This window comes from Mandrillus leucophaeus, unplaced genomic scaffold, assembly GCF_000951045.1.
Source record: "Mandrillus leucophaeus isolate KB7577 unplaced genomic scaffold, Mleu.le_1.0 Scaffold255, whole genome shotgun sequence".
Lineage (NCBI taxonomy): Eukaryota > Metazoa > Chordata > Mammalia > Primates > Cercopithecidae > Mandrillus > Mandrillus leucophaeus.
The window spans coordinates 246,778-262,662 of NW_012102643.1; the positions used below are offsets into that span (position 1 = coordinate 246,778).

General features: G+C 55.0%; 1 protein-coding gene across 1 annotated transcript in view; it reads left to right on the forward strand.

Moving 5' to 3' along the window:
• The first annotated feature begins 2,120 nt into the window (after positions 1-2,120).
• SULF2 (sulfatase 2) overlaps positions 2,121-15,885 on the forward strand; it is a 31,062-nt gene continuing 17,297 nt past the window's right edge. Inside the window, exons 1-6 of the mRNA XM_011983736.1 lie at positions 2,121-2,268; positions 3,531-3,706; positions 7,858-7,986; positions 9,779-9,835; positions 10,287-10,416; positions 14,567-14,762. Of these exons, the coding sequence (XP_011839126.1) occupies positions 2,164-2,268; positions 3,531-3,706; positions 7,858-7,986; positions 9,779-9,835; positions 10,287-10,416; positions 14,567-14,762 (793 nt within the window). The 5' untranslated portion in view covers positions 2,121-2,163. The remainder of the gene's footprint in view (positions 2,269-3,530; positions 3,707-7,857; positions 7,987-9,778; positions 9,836-10,286; positions 10,417-14,566; positions 14,763-15,885) is intronic.

The following is a 15,885-nucleotide window of genomic DNA, read 5'->3' on the forward strand; positions in this document are numbered from 1 at the left end:
CGTCACAATGTCTGCCCGGGACGATCACGATATTTGAGACGCTGCTGAAGTCCCGACGAGCCAGGTCGGAGGGAGACATGTCTGTGTCCCTCTGACCAGGCTCGTTTTTCCTCTTCTTCTTCGCGGGAGCTCCTTGCCCCCGGAACACCCCCTGTGAAAAGCAGTAGAAACTCAACCTTTACTTCAGCCTTGACTGAGAAGGGGAGCCAGATTTGCAGGGAACCTGGCCTTCAAGAACCGTCAGACCCAGGGCGAGGAAGCCTACTTTTTGTGAGGCCTTAAACAGTGCTTCCTGTCAGTGGTGCACCCCACCCAGGAGACCCCCACATGCTGCGGTTTTCAGTAGCTCAGATCCGGGGGCCCGGCATAAACCGAGGTGACAAGGAGGTGCTTTTGGTTTGCTCACAGTGATTCCTCTGGTTTTGGTTTAATCTTCCATTGACTAACCAGGAAGCAGAGAGGGTCAGAGAAGTTTGGGGACCTGCCCGCTGTCTCACGGAGTGAGTGACAGACCCAGTGTACCTGACTTCTGCCGTGGAGTCACCTGTGATTACTAATGACAAAGGGATACACCAGTGATAACCTCTCGCGAGCAGTCATCACGCACTGGCCATGGTTAGAAGGGCTCCCCTTACAGCCTCTCCCTCAGGGCTCACAGCCATCCTGGGAACTGGCACTGTCTATATTCTCCTTGGGTAGGAAGTGAGGGAACTGATGCCTTGGGAGGGAACTAACTGGCCAAAGACAGAACTGGGGTTCAAACCCCAGCAGCTGGTATGGGCCACCACTGCTGTGATATCATCATAGATACCTGCCTGGGGTCCCTCCATCCCTCATGTCACAGGTGCTCTGACAGAACTTTGCCCCACACACTCCTGCTGCAAGATTAAGCAGCATGCCAGGCGCAGTGGTTCATGCTTGTAATGCCAAAACTTTGGGAGGCCGAGGAGGGTGGATCACCTGAGGTCAGGAGTTAAAGACCAGCCTGGCCAACATGGCAAAACCCATCTCTGCTAAAACTACAAGAATTAGCCAGGTGTGGTGGCACATGCCTGTAGTGCCAGCTACTAAAGAGGCTGAGGCAGGAGAATCACTTGAACCCAGAAGGCGAAGGCTGCAGTGAGCTGAGATCCCACCACTGCACTCCAGCCTGGACGACAGCGAGACTCCATTTCAAAAAAGAAAGAGGCCGGGCGCGGTGGCTCACGCCTATAATCCCAGCACTTTGGGAGGCCAAGACAGTCAGATCACGAGGTCAGGAGATGAGACCATCCTGGCTAACACAGTGAAACCCCATTTCTACTAAAAATACAAAAACATTAGTCAGGTGTGGTGGCAGGCGCCTGTAGTCCCAGCTACTTGGGAGGCTGAGGCGGGAGAATCGCTTGAACCAGGAGGTAGAGGTTGCAGTGAGCTGAGATCGCGCCACTGCACTCCAGCCTGAGCGACAGGGTGACTCTGTCTCAAAAAGTAAAAGAAGAGAATGTGGCGTGTCCCAAATGTACACATTCAGGTGCCTTCCTCACAATTCTGGCCTTACACATATAACTATAACTTATTTAATTTTTAAATCAATTTCTATTACTTCAAACTAAAATCTATTGCAAACGGATATTCTGTGGTCCTACCTTAACCACAATAACTGCCACCTGCCATTCCCCAAAGGTAACTGCCATCTACCAAAAATAGGTCCAAGGCACACTCGAGTTGGGTGCTGGTTCCTGATGAAGGCTCTGAACTCGACTGTCTTCCCTTTTTTTCAAAAGGGAGATGAGCAAAGTCTAGAGAGGTGTTAAAGAAACACTAGCACCAAACTGAGACTTTGCCCTGAGAGAACCGACAAGGGACTGGCTGTCTCACTTTGTCGCTCAAGATCACTGAATGCTGTGCCTCTTAGGAGCTTCCCACATGCACACTTCACATGTGCAGAAACACTGAAACAGGGTTTGGATAAGCACCTGACATGCCAATGTCCCCTTTCCCACCAGGGAAGCACAGCTGGCCCTGGGCTGCAGACACAGCACAGGGTGGCTGCTGACCTGGGCAGATCTGATAGGGGCCAGGCTGGGTCCAGGCTGTCCCTGGCTTTGACTGATGCATATGTCCTTGCCCACCAGCACGCCAAGCTACAACTACGCGCCCAACCCGGACAAACACTGGATCATGCGCTACACAGGGCCCATGAAGCCCATCCACATGGAATTCACCAACATACTCCAGCGGAAGCGCTTGCAGACCCTCATGTCGGTGGACGACTCCATGGAGACGGTAGGCGCCCACTGCATGCCTCTTGGTGGGCGTGGCTCTGAACCCCCAACCAGGCCAGGGCCAGAACCTCCTGGCCCTTCAGGGTTTTCCTGGAGGAATGGAAATCAAAGGCAGAATGAAGAGACCCCATGCTAGACCTGGGGAGCAGCTTGGAGCGATCCAGACAAAAGCTTCTTCCTTCATGAAACATATTCTAGATCCGTGCTGCCCAGTACGGTAACCATGTATGCTAGTTATATTTTTTCCTGCTATTTACATTTTTGAATACCTTTATTGGGATGTAATTCACATACCATACAATTCCTCCCATTGAAGTGTGCAATTCTGTGGTTTTAATACACCCAGAGTTGTATAACCATCGCCACATCCATGTGAGGACATTTTTCTTACCCCAGAAAGAAACCTCACAGCCCTTAGTCACCACCCACTAAATCTCCCTCACCCCCAGCCCCAGACAACTGATGATCTCTTTTCTGTCTCTATAGATTTGGTGTTCTGCACATTTCCTATAAATGGAAGCGTACACGCTGAGGCCTCTGTGCCCGGTGCCTTTCTTTCACTTAGCGCCATGTGTTCCAGCTTCACCCCTGGTATCCCATGAATCCGTCCCCCTCATTCCCTGTTATTGCTGAATAGTACCCCGTTGTATGGGTATTGTCACATTTTATTTAGCCATGGCTATTTAAACTGAATACAGTAACATTATAAAGTCAGTTCTTCTGTCACACAAGCCTCATTTCACGTGCTCAGTAGGTTCGTGCATCTGGAGGCCACCGTATCGGACAGTGCAGACATTTACACGACCACCAATGCAGAAAGTTCTGCCACACGGCGCCCTTCCAGATGGCAAGCTCCTGCCACAGGCTGCAGCCCAAGTTTCACTCATTTCATTCGTTCACCCGATAGCATTTATTGAGTGCCAGTGTACGTGAAATACAGCAAGCAGGGAACAAAATGACAAAAGTTTCTGCCCTAATGGAGGCAGCATGGCATGCCAAGGCAGGGACACAGACGATCCACAGATAAGCAAAAGAGATGGAGGCCGAGAAGGGCTACGAAGAACCGTGGAGGAGAGGGCGGGCCAGGGAGTGACGGGAGGCAGGAAGGTGCAGTGACAAAGGGGACAGCCCCTGGGAACGTTAAGCGAAGACCTGAAGCAGGGGAAAGATGGGAACTGAGATCTCAAGCCCTTGCGACGCCAGGTCGGAGACGGGCCAGACACCCGGTCCCCACTGCCCCTTGCCTCCTCGCCTGTGTTGCAGATTTACAACATGCTGGTTGAGACGGGCGAGCTGGACAACACGTACATCGTGTACACCGCCGACCACGGCTACCACATCGGCCAGTTTGGCCTGGTCAAAGGGAAATCCATGCCGTACGAGTTTGACATCAGGGTCCCGTTCTATGTGAGGGGCCCCAACGTGGAAGCTGGCTCTCTGTAAGTATGTCATCCCCCAGGGATCCAGGGGGCCCCTGGGCCCAGCTCAGGGCTGCAACCGTGCAGCCCAAACCCAAGCCACACCCTGGGTGGCACACAGTTCTGACAGATGAACCCCAGGGCCAACGGAAAGCAATTATGTCATGCATTTTATACCCCTCTGCTGGGGAAGGAGAGGCCAGGGCCGTGAGCACCTGTGGAAACAGATTGTTTGTGGTGTGGCTGTATGCCAGGAAATCCAGGGAGCTGGGCTGTATACATGTGTGCGCGCACACGCGTGTCACCAGCAGGTGGGAATGGCGCTTGGATTTCTGTTCTGGGCTGGGCAGCCATTGGGCCTGGAGGTTGTCAGGGAGGAATCCCGGACCTCAGCACAGGCAGCTGGTTGTCAGCTGGGATCAGCTGAGCCAGCTCCGGGCAGCAGCACAAAGGGAAATGCTTTTCCCCTCCCATCCTTCCTGGAGGACCACGTGGGCCGCAGCCCTCAGCCAGCAATTCTCCTCGGGTTAACCTTTGAGATGACACGTTCTGGCAGCAAACATGCTGTGTCTGGGGCAGGGGAGCGGACAGGCCGCTGTTCATGGCAGCAGCCTCCTTGGATCGGCTGGGATATTATGGAGAGTGGCTCAAATGGGGTTTTTGAAAAGCAGATGTGTTGCTATTAAGATTCTCATTTGGTCTGACTTCTGCCCATGCCCAGATGTGGGAACACACACCCAGCACTCACATAGGGCTGGCTGCAGAATTCCTTCAGAAGAGGCACTGACAGTGCAGTGTGGCATTCCAGACTGACATGTTCCCACTGCCTTGGACATTTTGCGAGAATTCCAGGAGGCAGGCTGCATGAGTTCAAGGCCAGAGAAAGTGATGACTGTCTGTTGACCTTATCAGAGCATGCCCGTCTTTGGCTCTCAGCACCACCCTCTCCCCGGAATAAGAGCTGTAATAACGAAAGCCCACGCGTATGGAGTGTCTGCTCTTCAGGGCCTGGTCTAAGAACTACATAATGATTCACTGCAGGCCGGGCCCTGTGGCTCACGCCTGTAATCCCAGCACTTTGGGAGGCCCAGGTGGGCGGATCATTTGAGGTCAAGAGTTCGAGACCAGCCTGGCCAACTTGGTGAAACCCTACCTCTACTAAAAATACAAAAATTAGCTGGACATGGTGGCGTACACCTGTAATCCCAGCACCCAGGAGGCTGAGGCAGGAGAATTGCTTGAACCCGGGAGGCGGAGGTTGCAGTGAGCCAAGATCATGCCACTGCACTCCAGGCTGGGCGACAGTGAGACTCCATCTCAAAAAAAATTAATAATAATTCATTGCAGCATCACAACAGCCCTGTGACGTGGATGCACATAGTGGCCCCGTTTTACACCCAAGGCCACTGAGGCACAGAGAGGTTAAGTTGCCTGAGGTGACAGAGCAAGTAAGGGAAGGGGCTGGGGCTTGAAGCCAGGCAGTGTCTATTCCCATGTGCCACACCTCTCAGAAACCTCGAACCATCCCTGAGAACAGAAAGCATCTGACCCACTGAGGGCTCTACAAACACTGACACTGGGGGTTTGGTCAGCCTTGGCATCTGTGATCTGACTCACAGGACCCAAAACCACATCCCACATGGTCAAGAAAAAGAGAGTGCTCATGTCAGGTTTGGGACCAAAGACACACAGTATCTGTCAGCCAGGACTCCTTTGGTTGCAAGCAGAAACGACCTTTGAACCAGATAAAGCATATAAGATAAAAAAGAACGCAGTAACTATAGTTGCTGAAAAATCCATGCACAGCTCCAGCCTCAGGCATGGCTGGATCCAGCAGTCTTACAATGCCACTGGGAAGCTCTCATTTCTTAACTCTCAATCCCACTTCCGCTGAATTGGCTTCATTCTCAGGCAGGTTTTTCTCCTTATGGCAGAGTCAGCAGCTCCAGATTTTCAGCCATCCTGTTTAGGAAACCAAACTGCTTTGAACAGAAGACCTGAGGCTGACTCCCACTGGCCTGACTGAGGTCACGTGTCCTTCCCTGAACCAATCACTGTAGCCAGAGGTGACAGAAACTGTTGAGTGACCAGGCTGAGTGCATTGGGCAGTGGGCTCTGAATGGGGCCAGGTAGTTCCTACAGAATGAGAAGCTGCGACAGAGCAAGGCATGGGTGCTGGCCAGGAAAAGTGACTGCTGTCCTCCTTCCCCTGAGCCTGGGGGAGCAGGACCACTGGACAAGCTCAGCCCCGTCGGCTGCTGGTTGCTGGGTTGGGCAGAGTGCCCGTCGCTCAGCAGTCTTCCCAGCTCCCTCGCCTCTGGATTCAGTTGTAGCACCTCACACTTCGAGCCCCCCGTGACACAGCTTAGGCCATCCTCCCCAGCTACACACATGCTTGGCAGCCTGCCCGATGTTCACAGGGCACTGGAATAGGGAGAAATGGGGGGTTAAAGATGACAGAAACCCCAGGACCCAGGCCCTGCCCCGGTCCCCAGGGGACTAGCAGGGAAGGCACTCAGGCGCTCTGACGGGTCTGTCCACCATTCAACAGGTCCTGGGGCCTGTGCTGTGCACACCCCTCAAGTCCCTTACCCTACATTGGGAATGTCAGCCAGAAACAGGAGCCAGGAGAGGTGGCTCATGCCTATAATCCAGCATTTTGGGAGGCCGAGGTGGACGTATCACCTGAGGTCAGGAGCTCGAGAGTAGCCTGGCCAACGTGGTGAAACCCCGCCTCTACTAAAAGTACAAAAATTATGGGTGTGGTGGCACATGCCTGTAATCCCAGCTATTCGGGAGGCTGAGGTATGAGAATCGCTTGAACCCGGGAGGTACAGGTTGCAGTGAGCCGAGATCGTGCCACCACACTGCAGCCTGGGTGACAGAGCAAGACACCTCTCAAAAAAAAAAAAAAAAGAAACAGGAGCCGGGAAAGGTGGCAGATGTATGGAACTCACTTAGCCAGTATTTACTGAGTAGCTACTGTGTGTTCTAAGGGTGTAAGTCCTGGAGATACAGAAGTGACCACCTGAGCCAGCCTTCCTGCAGCTTAGAGTCTACCTGGGCAATAGACAATAAGCCAGAGAAATAAGTAAGATATATAGCATATGAGACGGTGATGGGTCTTCAGGAGAAAGATAAAGCAGGGAGGGCAGGGAGGGGTGCAATTCCAAATAGGGTCCTCAGGAGGGCCTTGTGTTGGGTATCTGTGCTGCAGAACGAACTGCCACAAACTCAGCAGCTTAAGACAACACATGTACAAACTCACGGTGTCTGAGGGTCAGAAGCCGGGACCCAGCCCTGCAGGGTCGTCTGCTTAGGCTGAAATCAAGGTGCCGGCCAGGGCTGCGGTCTCATCCAGAGGCGTGACTGGGGAGCACCCGCGTCCCTGCTCACGGGGCAGGTCAAATGCAAGCAGAGGACTTGAACCCATGCAGTCTGCCTCCCAAACTGCTCACCGTCCAGCTGCTGATTTAGAGGGGCTTGCTTCTTCAAAGTCAGCAAGGGGAGAAAGAGAGACCAGAGCAAGACCACTAGCAGGATAGAGTTGACTATCTCATAACACAACCACGGGAGTGACGGCCCATCACCTTCACGTGCCGCTGGTTGGCAGCAGGTCCGGGTTGGTCCCCCAGGGACAGGGATCCCGGGGATCACTGAGGCCTGTCACGGGCCTCCTTGGTAATAGAGCAAAGAACTAAAGGGGTGAGGGACGGCGGCCCCTGATCTCCAGGGAAAGGACATTCCAGGCAGAGGGGACAGTAAAGAAGGCGGCCCTGAGGCTGGACTGTGCCTGGGCTGTCAAGGAACAGCAAGGAGCCAGTGTTTGCCCCAGAGATCCAGGGGAAGCGCTCGGGAAGGGCCAGGATTTGGGCTGGCTGTAAAGGCAGGTCGCCTTCACTCAGGAAGCAGGGACAGGGTGGGGCTGTCAGCTCACCGCATGGCACGTCTGAGACGCAGAAGCTAAGTGGGGGGCGAGCGCAGAGTGGGGATTTGGCTGAATCTGGGCCGCAGAGGGGAGCTGCTGAGGTTGAGGTGCCAGACTGCAGCTTCCATACCTGCAGATGTCAGCCCCCCACAAACTGCTGCCCACCTACCACCGCCCACCCCTCGAGCGAGGCTGAGGCACCACCACCCGAGTGGCTGAGTCCCCGATCTCCTGCCTCCCGCAGGAATCCCCACATCGTCCTCAACATTGACCTGGCCCCCACCATCCTGGACATCGCAGGCCTGGACATACCCGCGGATATGGACGGGAAATCCATCCTCAAGCTGCTGGACACGGAGCGGCCGGTGAATCGGTGAGGAAGGAGCAGGGCAGGTGCGGGGGGCTGGGACATTGGGCTCCTGACCTGCAGGAACTCAGAGCAAAACCCTGTGGGTCTAGAACATGGGGTCTCCAAGGGTTGGGAGCTGGGGTTCTCAGGTCCCCCCAACCGCTTAGCTGCTGTGGGAGAGAAGCATTCCCCTCTCTGAGATTCTGTCTTCCCATCTGGAATGTGGCCAAGGTGACCAGTTGGGGACCTTCTCTGAACTAAAATTACACAAAGCTTGAAATGGTAGCAGCAGTGATCGTAGGAGTTGGTGCTAACTGCACGGCGATTGTGTGTGAGGCCCTGTTCTAAGTACTGTGCAGGGGATTCTAGGAGTTTGATTCTCACAGTAACCCAGCGAGGTGACGTTATCATCATCCCCATTTTGCCAGTTTGGAATCTGAATCCCAAAGCGATTGAGTGACTTGTCAGAGGTATCCCAGCAAGTCTGGATGTGGCTCTGGGAATTCAGATGCTGACTTACCACACCCCATAACTTTAATGCTGGAGGGTGTGATGGGAACATATTCCAGGTGTCAGAGTAGGAACCGTGAGGGTGAGCAAGTCAGACAGGTGGGAGGTGGGCTGAGTCAGGGCGGGGAAGCTGGTGTGGCCACAGCGACATCTGGTGGCCAGCACTCTAATAGCCACCAGGTTCCTGGCCTCCAGGTGCGACTTCAACTCCTGGCTTGTACCTCCAGCAGCGGAGCCCTTCCTCTGTGGTCTCCCAGAGGCTCCAGCCAGGCGAGCACTGTGTGCCCACATCTGGCTGCCCTCTAGGGGGACCGTGTCCATTGAGGCTCCTCCCCTGACTGTGAGGCCAGGCGAGCTGTAATGGTATAAAATGGACGTGTTTGGGGACACTGGCCTGGGAGTCAGGACACCTGGGGGACAGGGGACAGGGTGGAGGCTTCTCCTCTCAGCTTCAGAGTCCCCATCTAGGAAATGGAAATGACCAGGTGGCACCGGATGAAACCCACAAATTACATACATGCAACTGCAAAGCACCAAAGAAGAAAATACCCCCACAACCCAATGCAATGAACCCGACATCAAGACAACCACTGCGCCTGACGCTGAGCTCAAGACGCTGAACCACTGCGCCTGACACTGAGCTTGAGACCCTGAACCCCTGCGCCTGACGCTGAGCTAGAGACAGAGCTCAAGACGCCAAACCACTGCGCCTGACGCTGAGCTCGAGACGCTGAACCACTGCGCCTGACGCTGAGCTCGAGACCCTGAACCACTGCGCCTGACGCTGAGCTCGAGACCCTGAACCACTGCGCCTGACGCTGAGCTAGAGACAGAGCTCAAGACGCCAAACCACTGCGCCTGACGCTGAGCTCGAGCACTGCGCCTGACGCTGAGCTCGAGACCCTGAACCACTGCGCCTGACGCTGAGCTCGAGACCCTGAACCACTGCGCCTGACGCTGAGCTCGAGACAGAGCTCTTCCAGCTCCGGGAGTTGTTGGGCTTCCTGCGGGGGCGTAAGATATGCGCGCGCACACACACAGTTACTTGGGTGGGACTTGCAGTGACTTTGAGCTGGGTCATTTCTGCCCTGTGTGCCTCCAGACCCGAGTCTCTGGGGAAGGGGTGGCTCAACTCAGGAGGGTGAGCAAGGCTCTCCAGTGCCCGGCTGGGCGCGCTCGCCACAATTGCTGTCCAGGCTGACTGTAAACCAAGGCTGACTCCTGGTGCCATCCCTGCTCCTGGGGAAATAGGGGGTCGTGGGAAGCCCTCACGTTGTTGAGAAGCAGGATCCGTGCTTTTTTCCAGGTTTCACTTGAAAAAGAAGATGAGGGTCTGGCGGGACTCTTTCCTGGTGGAGAGAGGGTGAGTGCCAGGTCCTGGCAGGGACACCCCTGCCCACCTCCCTCCCTCCGCCCAGGGCAGCAGGGAGAATCGGGCTATGATGGTGCCTTCCAACAGTGGCTCTGAAGTTGTGTCCAAAGGCCCCTAAACACAAAGCCCATTCACTGCTCCTATAGACGACACAGAATTGGGGTCTGAGGTCGCACATACCCTTTTGGCATGTTTTGTCCAGCCTCTACAATGTCTTCAATTTATCTAAGTTATTGCCAACTCATGCGATTTGGGAAGTTTCTTATAAAATGCCAGTCTTAAGTTTCCTAAACATCAGGAGACCCGGGCAGGGTGTCCTGCGTCCTCCACTGTGAGGATAAGCCAAAGCCGAGGGGGCACTCCTCTAGGTGGGCACACGTGCCTCCGGGGCTCCTCCAGAGCTGAGAGGCCGGCCCTGCGGCTCCTCCTCTCTGCCCCACAGCAAACTGCTACACAAGAGAGACAATGACAAGGTGGACGCCCAGGAGGAGAACTTTCTGCCCAAGTACCAGCGTGTGAAGGACCTGTGTCAGCGTGCTGAGTACCAGACGGCGTGTGAGCAGCTGGGACAGGTAAGAAGGCTCCCTTCCCTCCCGACCGCTCCCCATCCTGACTGCAGCCAGCCCTGACCTGTGGGGCCCTGAGAGCCGCTGAGCCAGCAGGGCCAGGGCCTCCCAATGGGTAGCCCTTTGCTGTCGTGTGATGCCCAAGATGCAGTTTGGTGATGCAGGATGATGCTCATGATAAGTGATTGATTTCTCAGCAGCCTTTGGACCCTGACCGTGTCAGAGGCCAAGTGTCCCGTGGGTGTGCTGTGTGCCCTTAGCACCTCTCTAGCCCTTGCCAACCCCTCTCGCACCTAGGCCCCCGCAGGAGTTAAATTAGTTTATTTTCACCGTGTTCGCTTTGACAGTATTGTCTTTGTGACTGGTTTTCCTTTTACAGGAGTAATAAGACGTGGCTTTTTAAAATAAATATATGTAAGTTTTTAAAAAGTGAATTGGTTGCAAGAGAAATATTAAGGAAATTATGGCCAGGAACAGTCAGTGGCTCATGCCTGTGGTCCCAGCTACTCCAGAGCTGAGGCGGGAGGATGGCTTGAGCCCACATGTTGGAGGCTGCAGTGAGCTGTGATTGCGCCACTGCACTCCAGCTTGGGTGACAGAATAAGACCCCGTCTCTAAAAACGTAAGAAAAAAAGAAAATAATCTGGGAAGTATTCAGAGGTAGCAGAAACTGACATGCTGGGAAAGCCTAAATGAGGCTTTTCTGAGGCTGGAAGGCCAGGGCAGGCTTGGAGAAGGAGGGTCAGGGAAGGGGCAACCCCAGCCAGGCAGGGTGGAGAGGGCAGTGGACATGGTGAAGCTCTGCCTTGGCTGGCCCAAGGGGTGCCGGAGGTGTGTCCCTGTCTTGCCCTTCAAAGACTGGGACTTTGAGCTGGGGCTGGAGTTGCGTGCCTGTTCACCAGTGAGAAAAAGCAAGACCAGGGCCCTGGTATTGAAGGCCAAGGCCGGAGGTGGATGGGTTTCTGATGGACTGCGTTTGAATGACTCCATCTTATCAATGTACATAGAATTAGTACAGGCTCATACAGGCCTGACTGTGCCTCCTCACCCAGTGTGTGTAAACCACAGACCCCACTTAGTCACGGAATTAACCCGTATCTGCCACCAGGCAGGAGCTGTGGATTTCATCCCTCCGTTGTACAGCATGAATGCGTACCTCTGCTTGCCAGGCGCTGTCCTGGCGCAGGGCTACAGCCTTGAATATGCTCAACAGAAACTCCTGCCCTCCCAGAGCTGACGTTCTGGAGAGAGTTCAGCCTTGACTTTGTACCGAGATCCCAGAAGGGGTTCTGATGTTAGTTCTGGGCTAAAAGAAATGAAATGAGGAGGCCAGGAAGCCTTTGCCCCCACCGCCCCCCGGCCAGGGAACACTGTCAAGTCCCCCACTGGTTCTTTCTGCATGTCTCCTCTGACCCAGATCAGCGCTTGGGCAGCCAAAATGACCTCTTTGCTGGGGCCAAGAAAGAGGAGGTAGCAGCATTTTCCAAACATCAGAGCGCACCACTGAAACCAAAGGAAGAGAGTGTGAGGGCGTGGTTTGGGGCACATAGCCTAGGCCAGCTGGGAGGCAGCAGCCCATGTGCCCGAACCCAGCCCCGGGGCTGTGAGGATCCCAGGCCCAGACCTCTGCCCGCCATCCCAGGCAACGGCCCTGCTCACAAGCCCGCACTCCCCGGGTGCCGTTGCCACGTCTCTGCTTGTGCCGTGCTTCTGGAATGCCCTGCCCAGTGTAGAAGCTGTACCCTGTGGCCCGAGGACGCCTCTTAGGGGGCCTCACGCCCAGCCATACCATTGCCTTGGGTACCTTTTCTGTGCTACCCCACGTGCTAGATGTTCATTTGTCCTTCGCTGAACAAACATTCCCGGGAACCAAGCTCTTGTGCATCTGCCTGTCTCCCGGTGACACGGGGACACTAAGGGCAGGGCCCGGCTGGAATTCATGTCATCATTCCTAAAGCCCAGATCAGGGCCTGGCCCGGGCAGGAGTAAATGTGCCCTGGACACCTCGTAATGACGACCATCACAGGCAACACTGAGTGTGAGCTCTGCCTCCAGCCACCCTATCTGGCAGGTATGTTCTCTACACAGGGGAAACTGAGGCCCAGGGCTTAGACAGCCTACCCACAGCCTCACAGCTTCAAGTGGTGGACCAGGATTTGAACCCAGGTAGTCAGGTTGCAAGACCTTTGTTCTCAGCAGCTGTAGGGACCCAGAGTCAAGCCGACACTGGCCCAGCCCTGTGGGGCTCACGCACCACCCCCGCCAGGAGAGCCTCGGGACAGGGCATGCGGACACGGCTTCTCCATGAGTAGTGCAGGAGCAGCAAACACTTTCCGCACAAGGTCAGACAGTAAATAGTTTGCAGTTTGCAGGCCACACGTTTGTTTTTGTTCTTGCTTTTCACAACTCTAAAAATGTACAACGTAAAAACTGTTCTTGGTTGGCAGGCCATACAAAAACAGGCCGTGGGCTGGAGTTGACTAGAAAGAGGGCTGCAGTTTGCCGACCCCTCAAGTCGTGCCCCGGCTGAGTTTGTCGGGTTGGAAGGGAGAGCAGGCAGTGGGGAAGGAGAATTCCAGGCAGGGAGAGCTAAGTGGACGGAGGCTGCTCGCCAGCGTGCACAACTCAGGGCTTCACGCATAAGTCAGAGCCCTGGCTTTTCTTGAAAAATCAGACCTGGGCCTCTGGGCCTGTGCTGCCCTCTGGCGACAGTCAGATGGGTACAGCCAGTCACAGTGCCCACTTTAGCCTCCCCAGATCCCCCAGTCCCTTCTGGGCCGGCCTCATTCAGGGTCATGCCTGCTGGCCCATCAGTCTCCTTCTGCACTAAGGAATCCAGGTTGCTGGAAGGGCCTGCATGCGTTGAAGGGGGTGGGAGGGTGGCAGGGCGCTGCGAATGCAATCAGAGTCAGCCTCTAGGTGAGAACAGATGGTGGGGGACAGGGACAAGATGAGCAGGTGAAAGGCAGCAGGGCCTTCAGCGGTGGCAGGGGATGGGCTGTGTAGTCTGCTACACAGATGGTAGATGTAGCACCAGATTCCACACTTTTCCTTACAGCTCTTGCACCTCCCAGTTGTGTGACCCAGGACGCATCTCTCTACCTCTGTGTGTCTCATATTGAAGCAGCACAGTAATGACAGCACCTGCGTCGTACGGTAGTGGGAGGTGTAGTAAGCAAGTTAATATTAACACACGGTGCTTGGCACATGCTATGTGCTGTGCTGGAGAGACACAAGGGAACAGATCTGATCCGTGGCCTGGAAAGGTCACTTTGGCACAGAATAGGCCCGAAAGAGTCACTGGGTCAAGGGGCTGGAGCAGGTGTGGACAGAAGGGAAGAGAATCCAGTTTACAGGTGGTTGCAGAATCCCACGAGGGGATCCAGGAGGCTGGACCTGGGGAAGGGAAGAGGGATCAACACGAGAGATTTGGACGGTGATTCTGTCTACATTCAGCTTCTGAGCACAGGCCTGGAGTTGAATGCACACGGGGAACCTCTGCACACAGCACTAACTGAGTCTGGGAAGGTGGTCGGGAAGACTCTTAGCGCTGGAGCAGAGACGGGAAGGAAGAGAAGGCTCCAGCAGCAGGAAGGGCTGGGGAAAAAGGCTTTCTAGGCAGAAGGAGCAGCGAGCGCCGAGTCCCTGGGGCAGCAGCCCACGGGGGATACTGGAGAGAGGGCTGGGGCTGAGGGAGCGGAGGACTCACGGGCAGGCCAGGGCCAGATTGCAGAGGGTGTTCAGAGACTAGTATGAGGAGCTTGGGTCTTGTCTTAAAGACAGTGGGAGCCATTGAAGGGTTTTAAGTAGGAGAGTGACATGATCCAACTTGCCCTTTAAAAAGATTCCTCTAGCTGCCACGTGGGTGGATTTTAGGAGCAGACAGAAGCGGGCAACCGTGAGAGTGGGGAGCCGTTGGAGGCATCTCGTGGGGGGCCGTTGGAGGCATCTCGTGGGGGGATGATGGTAGCTCTGCCCAAGGTTCAAGCAGCGGCAGTGGAAAGAAGCGGCACTTGGAGACAGCAGACGTGGGGCTCGGTAACAGCTGGATGCAAGCAGGGAGAGGGATGTCTCCAGGGTGGATGGGGGTGGCAGGGGAGAGGTGGGTTTAGGGGAGCAGACGAGCAGCTGGCCGAGGCCCTGGCATGTCTTGCAGAAGTGGCAGTGTGTGGAGGACGCTACGGGGAAGCTGAAGCTGCATAAGTGCAAGGGCCCCCTGCAGCTGGGTAGCAGCAGAGCCCTCTCCAACCTCGTGCCCAAGTACTACGGGCAGGGCAGCGAGGCCTGCACCTGTGACAGCGGGGACTACAAGCTCAGCCTGGCCGGACGCCGGAAAAAGCTCTTCAAGAAGAGTAAGTGTCACAACCTGGCTGAGTGGGACAGCAGGAGAGAGAGACCATGCCTGGGGAGCCCATTCATTCACTCAGACGATTCCACAGAGACTGTCGCCCTGCCAGGTGGTGGTCTAGGGGCTGGGGACACGGCCACACCTCCTCACAAGCCATGAATTCTAGTGGGGAGCGGTAGTAATAAACAGATAAGGCCAGGCATGGTGGCTCACACCTGTAATCCCAGTACCTTGGGAGTTCGAGGCGGGCGGATCACCTGAGGTCAGGAGCTCAAGACCAGCCTGGCCAACATGGTAAAACCCCATCTAAAAATAAAAAAATTAGCCAGATGTGGTGGCTCACGCTTGTAATCCTAGCTACTTGGGAGGCTGAGACATGAGAATCGCTTGAACCCGGGAGGCACAGGCTGCAGTGATCTGAGATCGCGCCACTGCTCTCCAGCCTGGGCAACAGAGCAAGATCCATCTCAAAAGAGAAAAAAAAAAGGAAGAAACACACATACAAGGTTCTGTACTAATTGGCTGGTGAAAATGCTAGGACCAGAGGTTCGCAGGAACCCAGCTGTGCGCTTCCCCTAGGAGCCATGGTTCAATGTTCAGTTAGTCAGTATTTGTGGTGACTTTATAGAACTACTTGGGGCTGGGGCGGTGGCTCACACCTGTAATCCCAGCACTTTGAGAGGCCGAGGTGGGCAGATCACTTGAGGTCCAGAGTTCAAGACCAGCCTGGCCAACGTGGTGAAACCCCGTCTCTACTAAAAATACAAAAAATTAGTTGGGCATGATGGTGTGGGAGGCAGGAGAATCGCTTGAACCCGGGAGGCAGAGGTTGCACACAGCTGAGATCACACCATTGTGCTCCAGCCAGGGTGACAGAGTGAGACTCGGTCTCAAAAAAAAAATTAAAAAGTAAAAAATAAACTACCCTGAAGAACAAGAATAGACTATACTTTAGTTGAGTGGGGAAAAAAAGCCTCATCCAGCTAAAGAAGTGTCTACACCTTCATACCTCATGCTCGGCAGGGGCCAGGGCGCAGGCAGAAGCCAGGGAGCAGGCGGAAGCCAGGGCGCAGGCGGAGGCCAGGGCGCAGGCGGAGGCCAGGGTGCAGGCGGAGGCCAGGGAGCAG